Source organism: Theobroma umbraticum, unplaced genomic scaffold (assembly GCF_002168275.2).
Source record: "Theobroma umbraticum cultivar Fairchild unplaced genomic scaffold, ASM216827v3 scaffold_4.1, whole genome shotgun sequence".
NCBI classification, from domain to species: Eukaryota; Viridiplantae; Streptophyta; class Magnoliopsida; order Malvales; family Malvaceae; genus Theobroma; species Theobroma umbraticum.
In genome coordinates this window covers 1,130,216-1,148,651 of record NW_018397258.1, presented here as the reverse complement: position 1 = coordinate 1,148,651, position 18,436 = coordinate 1,130,216, and the positions used below count along the sequence as shown (strand labels likewise).

The 18,436-nt window shown below is 38.3% G+C and overlaps 3 protein-coding genes across 4 annotated transcripts; 1 reads left to right on the top strand and 2 right to left on the bottom strand.

Moving 5' to 3' along the window:
- Window positions 1-163: 163 nt before the first annotated feature.
- Window positions 164-6,042, bottom strand: EMB2766 (structural constituent of nuclear pore). Of its 2 annotated transcripts, XM_021425591.2 has the most exons (9): window positions 4,369-6,042; window positions 4,049-4,145; window positions 3,255-3,333; window positions 2,620-2,742; window positions 2,366-2,443; window positions 1,327-1,430; window positions 1,032-1,119; window positions 845-943; window positions 164-493 (listed from the first exon to the last, which is right to left on the bottom strand). In XM_021425591.2, exons 1-9 carry the CDS (start codon window positions 5,954-5,956, stop codon window positions 401-403), a joined length of 2,349 nt encoding a protein of 782 aa, XP_021281266.1. In that variant the 5' UTR covers window positions 5,957-6,042; the 3' UTR covers window positions 164-400. The 2 variants fall into 2 exon arrangements, 1 of the variants encoding a protein (XP_021281266.1); XR_002445005.2 differs by lacking the exons at window positions 164-493; window positions 845-943 and adding an exon at window positions 1,701-1,770 and having other exon boundaries at window positions 1,070-1,119.
- Window positions 6,043-6,720: 678 nt separating this feature from the next.
- CCD7 (carotenoid cleavage dioxygenase 7) lies at window positions 6,721-9,097 on the bottom strand. The gene is made up of 6 exons (XM_021424023.1): window positions 8,341-9,097; window positions 8,044-8,172; window positions 7,792-7,923; window positions 7,435-7,707; window positions 6,950-7,350; window positions 6,721-6,867 (listed from the first exon to the last, which is right to left on the bottom strand). The coding sequence occupies exons 1-6, from the start codon at window positions 9,095-9,097 to the stop codon at window positions 6,721-6,723; spliced, it is 1,839 nt and encodes a 612-aa protein (XP_021279698.1).
- A 1,832-nt stretch (window positions 9,098-10,929) lies between these two features.
- On the top strand, window positions 10,930-18,425 carry ASG3 (SNF2 domain-containing protein / helicase domain-containing protein). Its single transcript, XM_021425351.2, has 18 exons — window positions 10,930-11,248; window positions 11,373-11,380; window positions 11,481-11,559; window positions 11,663-11,823; window positions 11,974-12,105; window positions 12,248-12,428; window positions 12,765-12,900; window positions 12,979-13,096; window positions 13,942-14,031; window positions 14,264-14,371; window positions 14,474-14,677; window positions 15,004-15,129; window positions 15,206-15,852; window positions 16,406-16,551; window positions 16,639-16,791; window positions 17,185-17,299; window positions 17,383-18,207; window positions 18,298-18,425. The coding sequence occupies exons 1-17, from the start codon at window positions 11,068-11,070 to the stop codon at window positions 17,399-17,401; spliced, it is 2,604 nt and encodes an 867-aa protein (XP_021281026.1). The 5' UTR covers window positions 10,930-11,067; the 3' UTR covers window positions 17,402-18,207; window positions 18,298-18,425.
- The last annotated feature ends 11 nt before the right edge of the window (window positions 18,426-18,436 follow it).

The window sequence follows — 18,436 nt, the reverse complement described above, 5'->3', positions numbered from 1 at the left end:
TTCACTCATCTTATAAGAGATCGTTCAAAATTTCCATAATCATATCCACCCACGGGCATTAACCCTAATAGCCTGGAAAAACGAAGGTCCTAATTTTTTTTATACATCTGGGAGGTGTAAGGGAAGGCGAACCTTGAAACTCAATCCTCCTAAGAAAGGTAACAACTATTAGGTGAAGCCATCAGCTTGCAAAATCTTGTACTAACTTTAATGGCTATAATCACCACCAATTACATCACCTGAAAAATGTTGTCAGAGCACCAAACCTAAGAAAGGGGAATAAATCAAACATTAAATGTATTTTGTTGAAACATTAACAAATGTGTATTTAGCCTTTGCTCTGCATTTACTACATGCTAACTTTGGGACAACCTTCAATTTAAGTGTACAAATTCCAGGATCATGACATCCAAAATTTCGGAGCCATTAATTCTCGATCTGCAGCAGAACCCTGTGTGGCAAGCTTTTGAATACGCGAAGAGAATTCCTCAGCCTGAAATAAATGGTTCAGATAAGTCAGAGTTCCTGGTACAGAAATATAACTCTTATAAAGTCCAGGAAGATAAGAGAATGTTGACTACACAATAATTAACTTAACTTCTAGCTGCCAAATAACTTTTGGGACTGTCACAAGATGCTGTTCATTATATACGTATTTGAAGCAGGTAAATAGGGAACCAAAAACATCTCCTAAGAAGTGTAAACAGACCAACTAATTTCCAACTTAGCACCCAAAATGTCACTAATTAATATTACATAGATTTTTCAATCTCAAAGAATACAAATCTAACAATTATTTTATACAATTAAGGAGACAAATAAAGGCAGGCAAAAGATTACTAACCTTCTCATCAATCCACATTAAAGAAGTCAGTTGATTATTCAAGATTCTGACAACCACATCTAAAGGAGTCATTCCATCAAGTGCCTCAAGTTCCCCACCCTAAGCAAAGTAGAAGGCAATTTTAATTTCTGCTTACGTTGTAAAGGCTAATTAGAGCAAGTCCGATCATAAGACAGAGAGCAGTTACCTGACTAGAGTTTACAGTCTCAATAATAGATTTAATCCGTTCTGTCATCTGCTCCAATTCCCTCTCCACAATTTCTGCCTGCTCATACCTGAAAAGCAAATAAAAAATATACTCTTACACTTGCAATCAATCAATATGAACAGAGGTGACGAGCACAGTCTCATCCAGCTCCAGTTTAGCCAAGATAAGGTTCGTCCAATGAATATATTTTAAGCAAAGCTCACTTGCGCACAAAAAGACCAAGCTTGGGATGAGATGTCAAACTAGACTAAAGTTAAAACAAGCTAGTTCTCACATTGCATCTCGTGTTGATGCAGCTTCATCATCAAGAAGCAATCCACGCTCATCCTTATAAATACGTTCTGCTTCTTCTTCCATACTTAGCAAAGCTTTATCAACCTAAGGAGGAGATGCATTAAATATTCATCAAACATATATTTTTTTTAAATAGTAATGGTTTTATCGGATTATAAACACATAATCATGAATATACAGTCAAAAGATAGTGATTAGGAGGCAAGCAATAGCTTACACAATCATTATACAGGGCACTTTAAGAATTCATACTACGAGTGTTCATATGATCTTCACAAAACTTAAACACTACAAAGTACAAACTATAGTGTCATACTGGAAACAAAATAGTTTCTATGTTTGACAGGAGAAAACCTTATATTTCTGCATCTGAATATTGGGGAGACTTTCACTAGAAAAGGAGAACTGTGCTCTCAAGTAGCACCTGGAATGAGCAGACAATCATGGCAGAAGGCAATCTTGCAACAATTTGATTCACCACCAATAGAAGAATGTAAATGTGTTTCTTTCTAGAATAGTTATCCACCATACAAGCCAATCTACTAGAAAATATGACCAATTAAAGCTAACAGTTCTGCGTTGAATATATATTTCATGCCCTTATTCAGTAAATATTCAAACATATTGAACAACAGAAAAAAAAAATACACGAAATTGATTGTTAAAGACTTAAACTTCGCAACAAGCATCAACCAATATTAACAATTACAATATTTGATAAGATGGCTTACCAGTGAGAACCTAAAAGTAGCTCCATAAGATAAGGAAGCAACAATCAAGATGGTAAAATCATCAATAATAATGAAAAATAAAAAACCCATTAGAACAAGAACAGCATAACTAACCAAAAAAAAAAAAACAACTTCATGCTGAGCTGAAGCAATATAAATTTTCATAGCTATGCAGAGATTTCCTCCAGCGAATCAGCATTAACAACAGTCATTAGGTCGTCTAATCCTAAACTATGCTATGATAAAAAGTTAGCAAAATGTATACTAGCAAAAACACTTTTAAAATACCTCTTGCTGGTGAGTCTCAATTAACTCCAGTTGTCGCTCCAAGCTAGCTTGGGCCTCAACCACTTTTGCCACTTCAATCTGAATTGATGTTTAGAATTAGGAGAAGAGAGATATACACCAACAAATTACGTTGCTAAATTTCAGTAAATATGAGGAGAATATAAGAACCTTGTCACATCAACATACAAATGCTTTGTCAACAAGGCTTACAAATGACACTAACAAGAATGCTATCTCACAAGACAATATAATACCTCAAGCCTAAGAAGAACATCACGATTCTGCAATATTCGCCTGTCCCACTCAGCTATTGCACTGGCCTGCTTTCGAAATTTTCCAGTGCGTTCTTGAAGTTCAGCATTCCATTCCTTGATGATCTTTAGCCCAAAAGTAGAAAAGCTTATTAGCTCAATGACAACCAAAATTAGAATGAAGATGGGGAAGCTAAGAAATAGAAACGGCAACACTGCAGCAGGCATCTTGGATCCACTAAAAATAACTACTGCTTTTTCTTCCTTCTAAAAAGTGAAATTTGAGAAAAGCTCTAGTATAAAGATGGTAAGGTTTGAAAGAGGCAGAATCGTCATACTTGTTTGCTTTGCATATGCTTGAGATACATATTCCACATTCCCACTTCATATTTTTGGCTTCTTTATACTTCAAATATCTTGTGAATATTATTTAGCCTTTATCTCTGTGATTTGTTTTAATGAATATAAAAACTTATTTGGGACCAAAAACAATGTCATAACACAAATATAACTTACCCTTTAGCGTAATTGCTCATGTAGCATGAAATAGTTAACGGGAACACTTAGGAAGACACATGAAAGAGAAGGATTTTACATCATGAAGAAAAATTAATAAAATAAAATAAAAAGGGAATTACCTCCTCCACTGTCTTTCCTGTTATCTCAGATGGTAATTTTGGTGCAGCAGATACTGCAGCTGTGGCACTTAAACTAGTCCTATAAAAAAAATATATAAAAAAAAAAGGGAGGCGTCATACAGAAGTTACACCAGAAGCCTTGCATAAATTCAACAATAACTTTCACTGACATTTTTGCTGAAGATAGTTTAAAGAAAATTGGAGAAAATATATCACTGAAATTAAAGAAACATACAAAACAAGTAATAAGAAAAAGGATGCCATCCTAGTAAAAACTAAAGAGAATAGCAGAGGAATAGTTCCTACGGTTCAAAATATCAAAAGGCTCGATAAAATATTTAAAGATTTTAGAACCCCCAAAAATGAGACCAGTTATAGTTAGCACTCCCCACAATTCTACATGCTACATTCATGTCTCATCACAAGCCCACCCAAGGCAAGTTGTACGGAATGTTATGATACAGTTTCAGCCCTATCTATAGTGCCACTGGCTTAGGCGCTAGACATTCATTTCCAATGACTTCACTTTTAATTTTCATTGAACAATTTGATACAAGCAAAACCAAACATTAAGTAATGTCAAAGGACATATGAGAAAGCCGGGGCAGAAAGAAAAGACAGATTTAACCTCCCAAAAGCTATTTCTCTAGATAAAGTTTCAAAGACAAAGTACCGAAAGCTAATACTTTAAGCAATAAAAGCGTTGGAATTTAATATTGACAGAAACTGGGATATGGTTTTGAATAACAGCAAAGGCTAAAACATAAAGCCACCAACAAGAAACCAAAACATACCCACTACTTGAAGCTACAACAAGGGTTGATGATGTTTGGGCAGTCGTAGTGCTGGAAGTTGAAGTTATTGAAGCAGCAGAACTGGAAGCAGGGAGACCTACAGAAAAAATACACATTTGATGCTTCAACATATAATCACTGGTACTTGATCTAGGCACCTTAGCATTCTATGAAATGACTGATTACGGGATAAAAGAAATTCAGATTAAGAATGTAAGAATTATTAAAAGGCAACATAACAGTACAAAAAAAAGAAAGACAATAAGCATTGAGGAAATAAAGAAACCCCAAATATTGAAGTACATAAGTAAACAACTCACTGAATACAGGAGCAGCAGTAGTGGATTGCGCTTGTGAGGATGAAGCAGGAGCAGATGGTTTTGTCGATAATGAAAAACCAGTGAAAGAACTGGTACTCCCTGACGTAGCAGCTGCATTTGTCACACCAAATCCAGAAAAAGAACTCACAGCAGCTGATGAAGCAGCTGAACTTGCAGGCACAGCTGATGAAGGAGCCGTAGTAGCAGAAGATGAACTCAAGTTAAATGCAGGGAATGCCGGTGTTGAAGCAGCAGCAGAAGAAGAAGAAGAAGCAGAAGCAGCAGCAATACTAGCTGCTGGAGAATGAGCACTAGTAGTGGTGGTAACTGTAGAAAACAATGGTGCCGATGACGTTCCAAAAGACAAAGAAGTGGGTTTAGACATGGCAGCTGCATTGCCATATCCAAAGGTAGGTTGAGAGGCTGAAGAAGAAGGTGGAGCAAAAGAGAAGCCTGACAAGCTTGATGAAGAAGCAGCAGCTGTTAACGAAGGAGCTGTCGTAGAGGTTGGTGTTGATGTTGTACTTGCAATGCTCTTAGAAAATACCGAACTATTCGAGAAAGAGAACCCAGTAGAAGTCAAGAATGGTGAAGCGGTGGTTGAATTTGAAGCAGAGCTTGATGATAGCAAGCTTGAAAAGGATGGAGCTGTGGCTGCAGTAGTAGTAGAAGCTGAAGACGATGATGAAGAGCCAAAAGAGCTAGTAGTAGGAGCTGCAGTTGGCGCTGGTGAAGATAAAAATAGAGAGGAACCACCGCTGGCTCCAAACGGGGATGAAGCTGAACTTACTGCTGATGCAGATGCCCCAAAGAGGGATGGACCTGAACTTGCTGTGGAGCCAAACAAAGGAGTAGTAGAAGCCGATGAAGATGCCACGAATAAAGACGAACCTGTTGTACCAGCTGTGGGTGAAGATGGCCCGAATAAAGATGAACCTGTTGTACTCGCTGCGAATGAAGTTGCCCCGAATAAAGATGAACCTGTTGAACTTGCTGCGGATGAAGATGCTCCAAAAGTGGACAGAGCAGAACTGGCCGTAGATGAAGCTGTGGCGAACCCAAATGAAGGCGAACTCGTACTAGAAATCGATGTCCCAAACAAGGATGAACCCGAACCTGCAGCGGAAGAAGCCGAGCCAAACAGCGGCGAAGCAGAAGGTGCTGCGGAAGAAGGTGCGCCCAAAGGCAAAGGTGAAGTTGATGCGGAAGAACCTGCTCCGAACAAACCGGAGGTTGCGGAAGAAGAAGGTGAGGAAAAGGGGGATGCGGCGGAACCCGAACCAACCGCGAAAGAGAATGCGGGAGCCGAGAAGGCGGAAGAAGAGGACGAGCTGGGTTGTCCGAACCCGGCGAATGGGCTCAAGCCGGAGGCAGGATTTGACGAGAATGCAGGGGTGGTGGTAATGGCGGTGGAGGAGGGGGAGAAGGAGCTAGGGTTTGAGTTGAAAAGCGAAGAACCAAAAGCGGTTGCGGATGCAGAAGTGGATAACCCGAATGGAGATGGGGAGGATCCTAATGAGAACGGAGATGACGATGATGATGATGAAGATTGAGTAGAGGATGAGGAAGGGAACAAGAAACCCGACATTTTCCCCTATCTGTTCCTCCTTTCTCCAACCCTCTCCCTCTCACTCTGTTTAGAATTGCTCGCGTTGGGGTTTTTCAGACGATGGAGGGTTTTGGAAATTTTGGCAGTGTTTCTGATTGAAGCGGGATAGGCACAAACGGTTCGGGCTGCTTCGCCCGCCCAGTCTCATCACGTGCTTCGCACGTGATAAATTAATTTTGGTTCATTTATTATTTCCCCACAAATGTTTGGCTTCATTTAGTCATGTACAAATTTTTATTAATTAATGAATTTTGGTAAACATACACCAATGATATCATTAAATAAAAATGATCTAATTTTATTACATTCAAAAATCGTAAAAACTCATAAAATTTAAAAAATACTACTTGATGCATCATTAATTCGAGAGAAAATTTCTAAAAAAAATATTTAATTCACGATCTCGAATTTCAACTTTATTTTTTATGGTTAAATCAATACATAATCTATTTTTAATTTAAAAATATAAAATTATTTTCTTACAAAGATAAATAGCGCCTCTTTATATGGGATAGAATTTTGATATATTAAAGATGATAGTTGTTTAATAATTAAATATGTAACTCATTAATTTAGATGCAAATTACAAAATTTTCAAACCTTTTAATATTTTTTTATTTAAATAAAGAGATTTGAGTTGAACTCTTTGAGTTGGATATGAGACATTCGTGCATCTATTATTGAATTAAAATTAATGATATGGTGTTTTAATACAAAGATTTTCAATTGGTGCTTGGGCAAGTTCAGGTGCTATTGGCCCAAAAACCATGAAAGCCGAGAGGGAAGTTCAAGTGCTCGGGGACTTCTAGCCTTGCGACAAGGGCATCAGTTTCACCAATCCTCTTAGGATCCAAGATGACAAGATAACATCTCTGTATTGAAACTGCATACTGTAAAACAACATAAATCATGTCAGAAAAGAAGCAGAAAAACTAAGCGAAAGGTAAATTTTAACAGGTATCGGTTGCTTACTTCGACTACAAGAATGTACCCTTCATCTTCTTCGGTTCCTTTGGGGACAAAAATAGGCTCACCAATAAATCTACGAGCCCCTGCAGACCATGTAAAGGCTGATTTTGTTGTCAAATTTAGCTTCAACACCATGTCAAACGGAAAATGGGGCAATGTCTGCCTAGACCCTGAAGAAGTTGATGCATAAATGTATTCATTCTTGTTGCCAGAAAAGTCTGGATTGATGACTGGAAAATCAGATGGCTTGTTCCATTGGTTCAGATTCTCCACGCAACAGTTTTGGCAGTTTCCATCAGCATCCAGGTTTATAGATACCTGAACAAGGTGGGGTAACAACTCATTTTCACCTTGTTTTACATTCATAATCGAGGGATCTAGTTTACCACTTTGCCAATTATATCCTGTCCCCATGCTTCAAAGTTAGACTTCAACATACTTGCCACACGAGGCAGAAGCACAAAAACCGCTGGAAAACATGAACTTACCAAATAATTTTTGGAAATTGAACCATTGGTAAGAACAAGCACATGCTTGGATTTGAATCTCCGAGTTACCATCCACATCCTTGACCTCAAAGGCATTGCCAACATGCAATAGCCACTTCCGGGAGGGAGCTTCCACTGGCACTCTCCAATCTCGCTGTCCAGCAGATTTACCAGGAAAGCGAGGGAGCAAGTAAATGGGAGACGTGGACTTGCTGGGGTTCACTGACAATGCCGATATCATTGGCGATAACCCAGATACTGCTGTCATCGATCCTGCAGTTAAATATAACGAAAATGCTTCATTTTCCATTCTGTTTACAGAATTCTCAATCTGTTTGGCAGTTGATCAGTGATTACCAATAACATCGAGCTTGACGCGGTTGCCGAACAGTATGTAATGAGTATCAGTAAAGGCCCAATCATGGATCATCAAATGATCAGGGATGTTGAATTCTTGTTTCTGCAACAACTTGAATTCTGAGTCGAACTCTACAAACATGAAATAAACAAACAGAAATCCTGACATCCGTGATCAATTTTATGTACTATGTCTTATGTACAAATAATTTTATATATATACACACACACACGTATATATACACAACAAACCATAAAATGTAAAGTTGCTGCGAGGCAGTAGCATGTCCTCTGCGTTGCATGAGGCTGTAAGAAGTCGGTTCCTTTGAGCATCAAGTTTATAATGAGACAAGAGTCTTTTGGGAGGCATCTTGAACACACCTGTCGAGCATATTTAGGGTAAAACAACATTTAACTGCATTAAATTACCAAAGTTAATTTCAAATTGGGATATATAATAAACAAATGGATGTGAAAAAGAAAGAAAATAAGTCATCTTCAATGCTGACATGGATTCCCTTAACAACAATGCAAATTGGACAAACTTACCGTATAGGATCGGCTTCAACAGCCGGGCGGCTGCGTCCAATAAATCACCGTCGGTACCCTTCTTCTCAGCCTCCGGCAACAAATCATGGCCGTTTATCACATCAAAACTCCCGATGGTATCCAACGTCCCTGATTCAATCTCGTAAGGATCTCCACCTTCCCATAAGCACAGTAACCTTCCACCCCACCTCAACACACTGGTATTAGCTACATTTTTCATCACCTTAACGTTGCCTAGTTTCTTGCCCCCCTTTAACACGGAAAACGGGCCACGGTGCGTAAACTGCCAGGTGTCAGTGACGGAATCGTGCTCCTCTGCTTGAGCTTCGGTCTTTACGTACCTAGCCATGAACTTGACTTCTCTAGCTGCACCATCGATGCTAAAGGCCCTGAGGTAACCATGACCGTCTAAAGGGTGCACTGTCGAGCCATGATCATCGGTGAATAGCCCTGGACCGGCTAGGTAATATGTACCGGAAGGGAAGTCCGTGGGGATTGCACCGTCCACAACTCGGAGCGTGATCGGCTCAGCCGTCTCCGAGCGTTGTGACACGAATAAAAATTGATAGTCCCAAAAGGCAGCCACAGAATCATCCCTGTCTAGTGTCAAAGGGCCTGGAACATGATTATCTGCAGGAGGGTTGGAAATGGATATGGCCCGTGGCAGCTTCGTTGGTAACGATGGTTGATGCAGCTGAGGATGTTTCCCTGGCGAATGGAATCCTGGTGGAATGATGTAAAAGGGTTTGGCTTGCATTTTTTGCAAGTATTTTTGGGAGTGAAGGAGTTTTCTTTAATTTGTGGAGTTCTCCAAAGATGCAGAAGGACCCTATAGCATGGCTATCAGGTTATGCTATAAGAACAAGAATGTTGGTTGGATGGCATTGTCTAATTTCTTAGGCTTTTTTTCATTAATTACAGATTTGCCAGTCATTTGGTTGCATGGTGGGGTATATGCATCGGATCTATCATGGAGGACATGAAGAATTTTTTGCACCATGAAAATGGCAGACAAAATATGTCTTCTTTTATTTCCGTTTGTTTTCTAATGTTAAGGCAAGGGTACATAAAATAAAGGTAAAAAAGCTATCATGGCATTATGGCAATAGATATTCACTGCTTTATATAATTATTTATCGATTTTACCTTTGTCATGTAGTTTGATTGTAAGGCCATTACCCTACAGAAGCCCAATTGGTCAAATTGCTCCACCATGGAGACCTAACAAGGTGTAAGAAAATTTAATAATTTAATTTTATTTAATATATAAATAATATTCAATTATAAAGTATTTATTACACTCTTTAAGGGAAAAAATTACTACAAAATGATGTCATAAATCGCTTATAATATCTTAATTCATGCTTAATGCTATGAACAAACTACTCATCCATTACGTTCTCTTGGTTTCTGCACCATGCTGCAATTAGCTACGATTTCCGTGGCTATAACTGTGAGCTATACTGTCATGCCGCTACATGAACAAAAGCGTTTGGGAAATTTAGACAGCCATTGAAAGTGTTCCACTTGGGAAAATGGTAGTTTGCTTACGTGTAAGAGTGAAGGAAAGGGCGGAGGTACTTTGAAGAAGGTGCTGCATTCGGAATATAAAAATTTGGGCACTAAAATGGAATAATGATTAGGAGGTTGATACCATGATGGGTTGTAGGTCTGATCCTGCAACGAAAAATGACAAAAACAAAAGAAAACAGAGGACAGTGGGCCAGATGTCCGCATTTCCTACTTCGGCTGTCTATTGAGGAATCTGCTGATCTCACATTCCAAATTTGAACTTTCACTATGAGACGTACACTCTAGCTTCTGTTGACCCGATTCCATCACTGGTTTTTTGTTGATTGAAGGCTGTCAACTATCTTTGTCCATCGCCTGATGCTCTGCTCTGCTCTGCATTACTTACGAAAGCAGGGCACGAGAAGTTACGCGCTCTTTCCTGTGGTTCACCAGTGCTTCTTTTACCTGACGATTACTGCTAACATCTTTAGCCACTTCTCAAACGTGGATAACCAAACTATGATATAGTCCTTACAACTTAGGAAGGAGAAGCAATGGGGTTCTCATACGTGGTAGGAAGTTTCATTGGGGAGCTTTGTTTCTCAAAGATCTTTATGCATATATTTCTTTCAAATATATGCCTAGATAAATATCAACTAAAAATTGATTTAACTTCCCTTAACGATTATTGTTAATCGATTTTGCATTTTATATCTCAGTTTTTTTATATAATTTTGACTTGTTTTCTACATCACGTCAAGTTTTGATTCGTCTAACCTTGATTTAAAATGATACTACTAAACATGTCAAAATTCCTTCATTACGTACAAATGCAGAAAAAATTCGCATAAATTATTTATTGAGGTATGAAGCGACGTCGTTTGCAGTTTGCCCTTTTTTCTCTGGTTGATTGGGTTATATTTGGGCCGGCCTTTTAGGGTGCTGAACAAAACTTCCACCCCACGACCCAGCGAACCAGATGACAGCCACGTGGATCGGCACCGATAGATCGTTGGAGCATCTCGCATACCTAGACGGCGTCGTTTGAGAACCCATGAGGAAGCCTGTTTTGGTCATTGCAGTGCTTTCCCCTCCTCTTTGGCCGTTGAGACTTTTAGCTTTCAGCTTTCCTCCCACGCTTTCACTTTTCAAAATCCACCGCCATTTCTCTTACTCAAAACCTCATAAAAAATATACCGATACCAAAAGGGGTAGATGAATTACGAACAGAGGCTTAAAGCCGCAGCGAAAATCGTTCTTGCGTACGATTCACGCGCTGGAGACACGGCGGTGGATTGTGCAGAATTTGGAGTCACGGCGACGCTGAAACCTCACCAAGTCGACGGAGTTTCTTGGCTTATTCGGAGATATGTTCTCGGCGTCAACGTTGTTCTTGGTAGGTCCTTTTTCTTTTATTTGTCTTTATAGTTGTTTTTCTTTATTTGTTATTATCTTTAGTATTTTCGTTGAAATATTTGGATTCTAATTTTTAATTTGTATTTCTTGAATTTATATTGCAGGGGATGAGGTATGTCTTCTTTTCAACATTGAATCAAAGTTTACAAATTCAACGGTCATCTTCCCGCTAAATAATTTTTTAATTACCATAATTTGAAAATTATGAACAGATGGGACTAGGGAAGACTCTTCAAGCTATTTCTTTCCTGAGCTATTTGAAGGTCCACCAGAAGTCACCTGGGCCATTTTGTGAGTTAAACCTTTTTGTTTAATCTTGAGAATTTTGGGGTTTTTTGTGTTACCATTTATCCCTGATTTCTCATTGTTGTTGAATGATTAAATCATTTTGCAGTGGTGCTTTGTCCTTTAAGTGTGACAGATGGTTGGGTGTCAGAGATAGTTAAATTCACTCCTAAATTAGAAGTTCTTAGGTATGTCGGTGAGAAAGAACTCCGGCGAAGTATACGCAAGACTATATATGAGCATGTACAAGAGAAGTCGTTATCATCCAATGTGAGTTTCTTGCTGTGTGATTTAGAAGATCAGAATTACTATTCTGTTTAAAATCTGGCGAACTTATTGTTTTATTCTGGTTCTGAGTGTATTGAAACATTAGTTTTCTCTTTAGCCACATACTTGAGGAATTTTCCGTTGTATTTGCAGGTTCTGTCCTTACCCTTTGACGTGCTCTTGACAACATATGACATAGCATTGATGGATCAAGATTTTCTTTCTCAAATACCCTGGCATTATGCTATAATTGATGAAGCTCAAAGGCTTAAAAATCCTTCCAGTGTATGGTTAAGATATCTTGATTTATCTTTCATTTTCTTCTATGAATCACTTCATTTACGATATTATGGTTTATGTATTAATTTCTATGTAAGTTTGATCTACGTTGGTGAAATAAGACATTCTGATTTGTAAACCATAACAGGTTCTGTATAATGTCCTTGTTGATCGCTTTCTTATGCCAAGACGGTTGTTGATGACTGGTACACCTATACAGAACAATCTCACTGAACTCTGGGCTTTGATGCATTTTTGTATGCCCCCAGTGTTTGGCACACTAAACCAGTTTCTTTCTTCATTCAAAGAAGCTGGAGATTCTTCATCAGGTTATTTACATTTTTGCCTACTTAGGTTATATAAGTTTGGATTTTTTCTGAGTCTATGTTTTGTCCTTGAAGAGCATGGTGTCTATATTGGATCTAGCATTTAACCATTCTTGCTTTTCTCAGCTGGTTTTAATCTCTGGCTTTGTCATGGATTAGTATTTCTTCCGTATCTGCTTGTTTCTTGGAATCTAGCATTTACAACTTTTGAAGAGTTGCAAATTTCATAATTCCTATGGCTGCCTCCTCACCTTCTTGTTGGCTTTTGAATGGACATAGTGACTTTGTAAGGGGCTTCACGGCTTATGTCTTACACCTTTCTCTGGGTTTCTTGAATAGATGGAACACCATCTAAGACCAACGAACAATTTAAGAGTTTAAAGTATATATTGCAAGCCTTTATGCTCCGACGGACAAAATCCAAACTTATTGAATGTGGAAATCTAGTACTCCCGCCTCTTACTGAGATTACTGTGTAAGTTCTTTCTTTGCTGACTCATTGAAAAACTTACCTGTTTTAAGTCACTGATGCTAATGTGCTTTTTCTTGATAGGATGGCTCCGCTGGTTAGCTTGCAAAAGAAGGTGTATACTTCAATACTAAGAAAGGAGCTTCCAAAACTTCTTGCTTTATCTTCTGGATCGTCTAGTCATCAGTCATTACAAAATATTGTATGTTAGATTCCTAACTTTTCAGCTTTGATGCTTACTTCTAAGCTTTTACATTTATCACTTGCCTCTGGTTGGGGGAAGAGGAACAAAGTGAACCTGTAGATATTGTGGTATGATTAGTATTAATAAATCCCGAGGCTGCCAAATCTGCACTTCTTGAACATTATATAGTCACCTCATTTTCTCATATCAGAAGATTATATTGGAGTTGTCAATCTGCTATTCTTCCTTTGGGATTATTGAAGTCTTATGAGGGACCGATATTTATTCCACTACTGGCAAAATCTGCCTACCTATGTCTTGGAAGGTGGTAGCCACTGGTTGATAGATCCAGCAAACTTTATTACATGATGATTTGAGGTTAATGTATTGTAAGATCTATTTGGAGTGTTTACTCTTCTAGATAGTGCTTTTTTTTTTTTCATTTAACACTGGTTTTACTCTAATTGTTAACCTAAATAGTGCTTTTTCTCAAGCAACACCAATTCTACTCTGATTGTATATTCGTCTAAATAGTGCTTTTTCTTACATAACAGCACTTATCTGTAAGGCTGCTTCTGATCCATGCAATTCTTGAGATGGTGCACAAACTATAGTTCTAAGTTGTTCTATCTTGTGGAATAAAAATAGCCCGTTTTAGGGCACAAATTTCTTAAGGCATTCCTTCTTACTGAGCACTCGTGTCTTTTAAACTTTTAAAGTAGTTAATTAATTTGATACTTACATGTCTTACTTATTGTTGCTCATCATAAGTTATGTTGCAACCTGCATGCTTCGTGTTTCATTTTGCCCCCTTTTTCATCTCTTTTTGTCTTTGAAATGTTATTTGAACACTTATTGTGCAGGTAATTCAGCTAAGAAAAGCGTGTAGCCACCCTTACATCTTTTCTGGCATTGAGCCTGAGCCATATGAAGAGGGTGAACACCTGGTTCAGGTATCATGTTGTTGCATATTGCTTTGTCAGAATAAAGGTTTTCTAATCATGAGTTCAAATCAAGTTTAATGGTCTGTCAAGACTATAATACCTGTAGAAGAACAAAAAATGTAACAATAGAATGTCTGAAAAACTTTGCATCTTTTGCCTTCACCATCCCTCCTATCACTGTGGGGGAAAGAGTAAACATCTAATTTTTAAGATGCACCTATCACTCTCTTAATCTGATCAGGGCAGTGGTAAGCTTATGGTTTTGGATCAACTACTTAAGAAGCTATATGATTCTGGGCATCGTGTCCTTCTCTTTGCTCAGATGACCCATACACTTGACATTTTACAGGTTAGTCTTCCCTAACACAAAGCATTTGATAATTGCTTCTGTGTGTTTGCTTATGATTGTGTATTTTTCCAATTATAATAGTATATCTAAATTGCAATCTAGGATTTTCTGGAGTTACGAAAATATTCCTATGAGCGGCTTGATGGATCGATTCGAGCTGAAGAGCGCTTTGCTGCGATAAGAAGTTTTAGCAAACGATCAGCTGAAGGGAGTTTGAATTCAGAATCTGACCGTAATGGTGCTTTTATTTTCGTGATCTCTACAAGAGCTGGGGGTGTTGGCTTGAATCTTGTAGCTGCTGATACTGTAAGTTTTGTCAATCCCAGTTCATGGATGACTACTTTCTCCACTTTTCATGTGTGGGATTGTTGCTGACATTTTGAGCTAGGATACTTTTGTCCATGCATTTCAGAATCCATTTTTTTCTTTGCAGTACTCTAGTTGGGTGCAACTGTAATTAGATATTTGATTGTATAAACTAGTGTTTAAATTAAGGAACTATGTATTGATGAGCAAATGGATCTACCATCCTCTTAAAATTGTTCTAAAGCACATCCCTAATGTGGTCACTATTTTCTGAATATTATTTTCGTACGTTCTTGATTTTCAGCTAATTTCTTTTGATAGAGCAGGTTATATTCTATGAGCAAGATTGGAATCCTCAGGTGGACAAGCAGGCTCTGCAGCGAGCACATCGAATAGGGCAAATGAATCACGTGTTGTCCATTAACCTTGTTACAGAACATAGTGTGGAAGAGGTGAGATCTTATATATATACCAATTAAAATTAAAGGCCATTATACTTACTCCTGGGATTTGGATGCATCAATGCAGGTAATTATGAGGAGAGCAGAGAGGAAGCTGCAGCTTAGTCATAATGTTGTAGGGGATCATGTGATGGACCAGGAGGGGAAAGAAATGGCAGGAGCTGAAATGGGTGATTTGCGATCTATCGTATTTGGGTTACATATGTTTGATCCTACTGAGATCGATAATGAAAAAGTAGATGAGTTAAAGACATCAGAGCTTAGTGCTATGGCTGAGAAAGTAATTGCAGTGCGTCATAGACAAACATTAGGCAAATTTGAGATTAATGTGGGGGATTTGATGGATGGCCATGATGTTATCATGAAAGGGAGTTCTTCTTTCGGTGTGGATCCTGGTCTTGATGAGGCTTCATATATCTCTTGGGTTGAAAAATTTAAGGCAGCCTCACAGTCAGGTGATTATCAAATCATGGAGTTGGAAAGTAGAAGGAATTTTCCTGAGGACAGGCATCTGAAAGTTGAGGCTGCAAAGAAAAAGGCAGAGGAGAAGAAGAAGACCAGATGGGAAGCTCATGGATACCATTCATTGTCTGTCCAAGATCCTTTGCCGGTGGATGGAGATATGATGTCAGATTCAGGTTCAGTTCTTTTTGTTTATGGAGATTGTACTGATCCATCAAAAGTTTGTCCATCTGGGCCTGCTGTCATATTCAGGTTAGTTTCTTGTACTCATCCATCTTAGCTTTCTTATTATTATACTCATTAAAGGACTAATAATGGTGGTAATTTCCTCCATGATTAAACAAATTGTCTCTGTTGCTTAGAAATATAGCGATTGTAAAGTTAAGTTACTGTTATTGACATTGCATTTGACTTTTCTCTAGTCTTAGATTGAGCCCTTTCTGCAGCAGTGGTTGCGAATATGGCCAAGTTAATGTGATGGTTGACTTTCATTTGTGAATTTTTTTGTTGAAGCATTTGTGAACATTAAATACAGAATAAATCATCTGCAATAGCTTTTCTTTTGGATACATATCATTCGCAATACTTTACATAACATTTGAAATTCAGTTTTTTGCCTTAATATTTGAAATGATTCTGCACCCTGTATTTTGACATACCATTAATGGCTTGAAAGTATGTTCTTTGTATTATGTTCATTTTAGTACCTGAACTAATGGGCCCCTTATTTGCACTGGGTTTATTAAAAAGTTGAACTTGTGCTTCTTATTCTTATTTATCTTTGATTTTATTATTCATTTGACAGTTGTATTGATAATTCTGGAAACTGGGGTCATGGTGGAATGTTTGATGCTCTGGCAAAGCTTTCTGCTAGCATTCCTGATGCTTATGAACGAGCTTCTGAATTTCAAGACCTTCATCTTGGTGATCTCCATCTTATAAAAATCAATGGTCTGCTAAATATCTTGGAGAATTCACCTTTTTGTTTTGGCACATGTTTCTAGTTTTCTTACTCTTACTCCCTTTTCTGCCATGCAGAGGATTGCAAGGGAAATAATACTCCATGGTGGGTAGCCTTGGCTGTTGTACAATCTTACAATCCAAGACGTAAAGTTCCCCGTAGTGACATCTCTATTCCTGATTTGGAATGTTGCTTGTCAAAGGTATCGTTCTCAGCAGCTGAAAATTCAGGTAAAGACATTTAAGCGTTATGTATCATGCATCACCCTCTATCGTCATTAATATATATCTCTGAAATGTTGGAGATATAATAGATGTCGTTTAATATTGAATGATGTGACCCTTTCTAAATTAATAGTTGTTGTTTGTTCCATTTTCGGTTTTAAATGCTAGACACTTGCATCATGTAAACTACCTATAGGATGCAATCAACTTGGTTAATTTTTTTCTTTCATGCATATGCAGCTTATCTCATTAACAAAAATGTCTAGAACCAATCCCATACATTATAGGATGAAGCATTATTTCAATTATCATTTGCTGCTATGGAGAACCCAAGTTTTGCTTGCTTCAACCATTTGGAGCCATCTAATATTTTCTCCCCTGGTTTTTTTCTTTTAACAGCTTCAATACACATGCCGCGTATTGGTTATCAGGATGGATCAGATCGATCGCAGTGGTACACTGTGGAACGCCTTCTGCGAAAATATGCTTCTATTTATGGTGTAAAGATTTTTGTGTATGCCTCTCCCTCAATCTCTCCCTATTTCTCTCTTTCTATTCGCAAACATATGGTGAATTAACTTCATTTACATTTTGCAGGTATTATTACCGTCGATGATCTTGATGCTGAAGGAGTTTTGGGGTTTATGTCCTTTACCCTCTATAGTTGTGTCTCTTCCATATTACAAGCTGTCTTATGCTTATCTCTTCCATGACAGTAGGGAGATGAACTGTGTTTGTATAATGAATTACTCTAAATGTTGTAAGCAGATGCATTGGCTGGGACGTATGGATATGTCCGGAGTCGTTTAGTCTAAGATGCATAATGTTGCTATCTTTGCATCTCAGTTATGGTAATGTACAGAAATTTTTTTGTTTTCCTTGTAAAGAAAATGTATTTGTACTAATTTCAAGAGCTCATGAATTTTGTGGTCAATGTCGGGACTAGTTCAGACAATCATCAGCCTAGGCAGTGAGGCCTGGCATCATCAATAGCCATGAGAACCATGCGGGGTGCTTCTCTTTGCAAATATTCAACTGAAGAATCTATTTCAGCACGACTGCTAGAAAAGGGAGCCGTCGAGGCATCGACCTATCAAAGTAGATAGTGGTTCCATACTTGACCGCTTCCGGCTTGCCTAAGGCCCCTTGCACACCTGGGCAACTTTGGTTCATTGCCTAGTTTAAAATCAGACTGTCGCGCATACCCTGTTGCTTATTCTCTATTAAAAACAGAAGATGTTCCTCTCTTGGTTTAATGACTTTGATACAAGAGGAATAGAAACCAACCAGTTTTGACTAATGAAATAAAATAATTCGTTGTAGTATTTTTATGTTCATGGGAATGACGCTCGGTCTTCGTTCTCACCATCGTCCTTGCAAGCAACCCTTCTTACACCATTCTCAGCTTCGTTCTGTTCTCAGGTAGATGTCCTTTTGACATTTCCTTTTCTATTCCTCCATTTTTGTTTTGGTTCTTAATGACTAATCTTGTAACTGAAAACGGAAACATAGGTGCTTCTCCTCTCGTCAAAGCAAGACCCATCGTGACGGCACCGATGAACAGAAGCGGGAATGGGGTGATAAAGCAAAATCATCTACCAAAACCAAGAGAGCAAAATCCATGGCTCGTGTCATCAACTCCACGCCATGG

Coding starts and splice junctions, on each gene's coding strand:
- ASG3 (XM_021425351.2), top strand. CDS start 11,068: ATGAATTACGAACAGAGGCTTAAAGCCGCAGCGAAAATCGTTCTTGCG. Junction 13,097..13,941: donor ATCAGTCATTACAAAATATT/GTATGTTAGATT, acceptor CTTATTGTGCAG/GTAATTCAGCTAAGAAAAGC. Junction 14,678..15,003: donor ATCTTGTAGCTGCTGATACT/GTAAGTTTTGTC, acceptor TTGATAGAGCAG/GTTATATTCTATGAGCAAGA.
- CCD7 (XM_021424023.1), bottom strand. CDS start 9,097: ATGCAAGCCAAACCCTTTTACATCATTCCACCAGGATTCCATTCGCCA. Junction 8,173..8,340: donor GTTGAAGCCGATCCTATACG/GTAAGTTTGTCC, acceptor TATGCTCGACAG/GTGTGTTCAAGATGCCTCCC. Junction 7,351..7,434: donor CAATTTCCAAAAATTATTTG/GTAAGTTCATGT, acceptor GCATGGGGACAG/GATATAATTGGCAAAGTGGT.
- EMB2766 (XM_021425591.2), bottom strand. CDS start 5,956: ATGTCGGGTTTCTTGTTCCCTTCCTCATCCTCTACTCAATCTTCATCA. Junction 944..1,031: donor AGACTGTAAACTCTAGTCAG/GTAACTGCTCTC, acceptor TACTTTGCTTAG/GGTGGGGAACTTGAGGCACT. Junction 494..844: donor TAATGTGGATTGATGAGAAG/GTTAGTAATCTT, acceptor CATTTATTTCAG/GCTGAGGAATTCTCTTCGCG.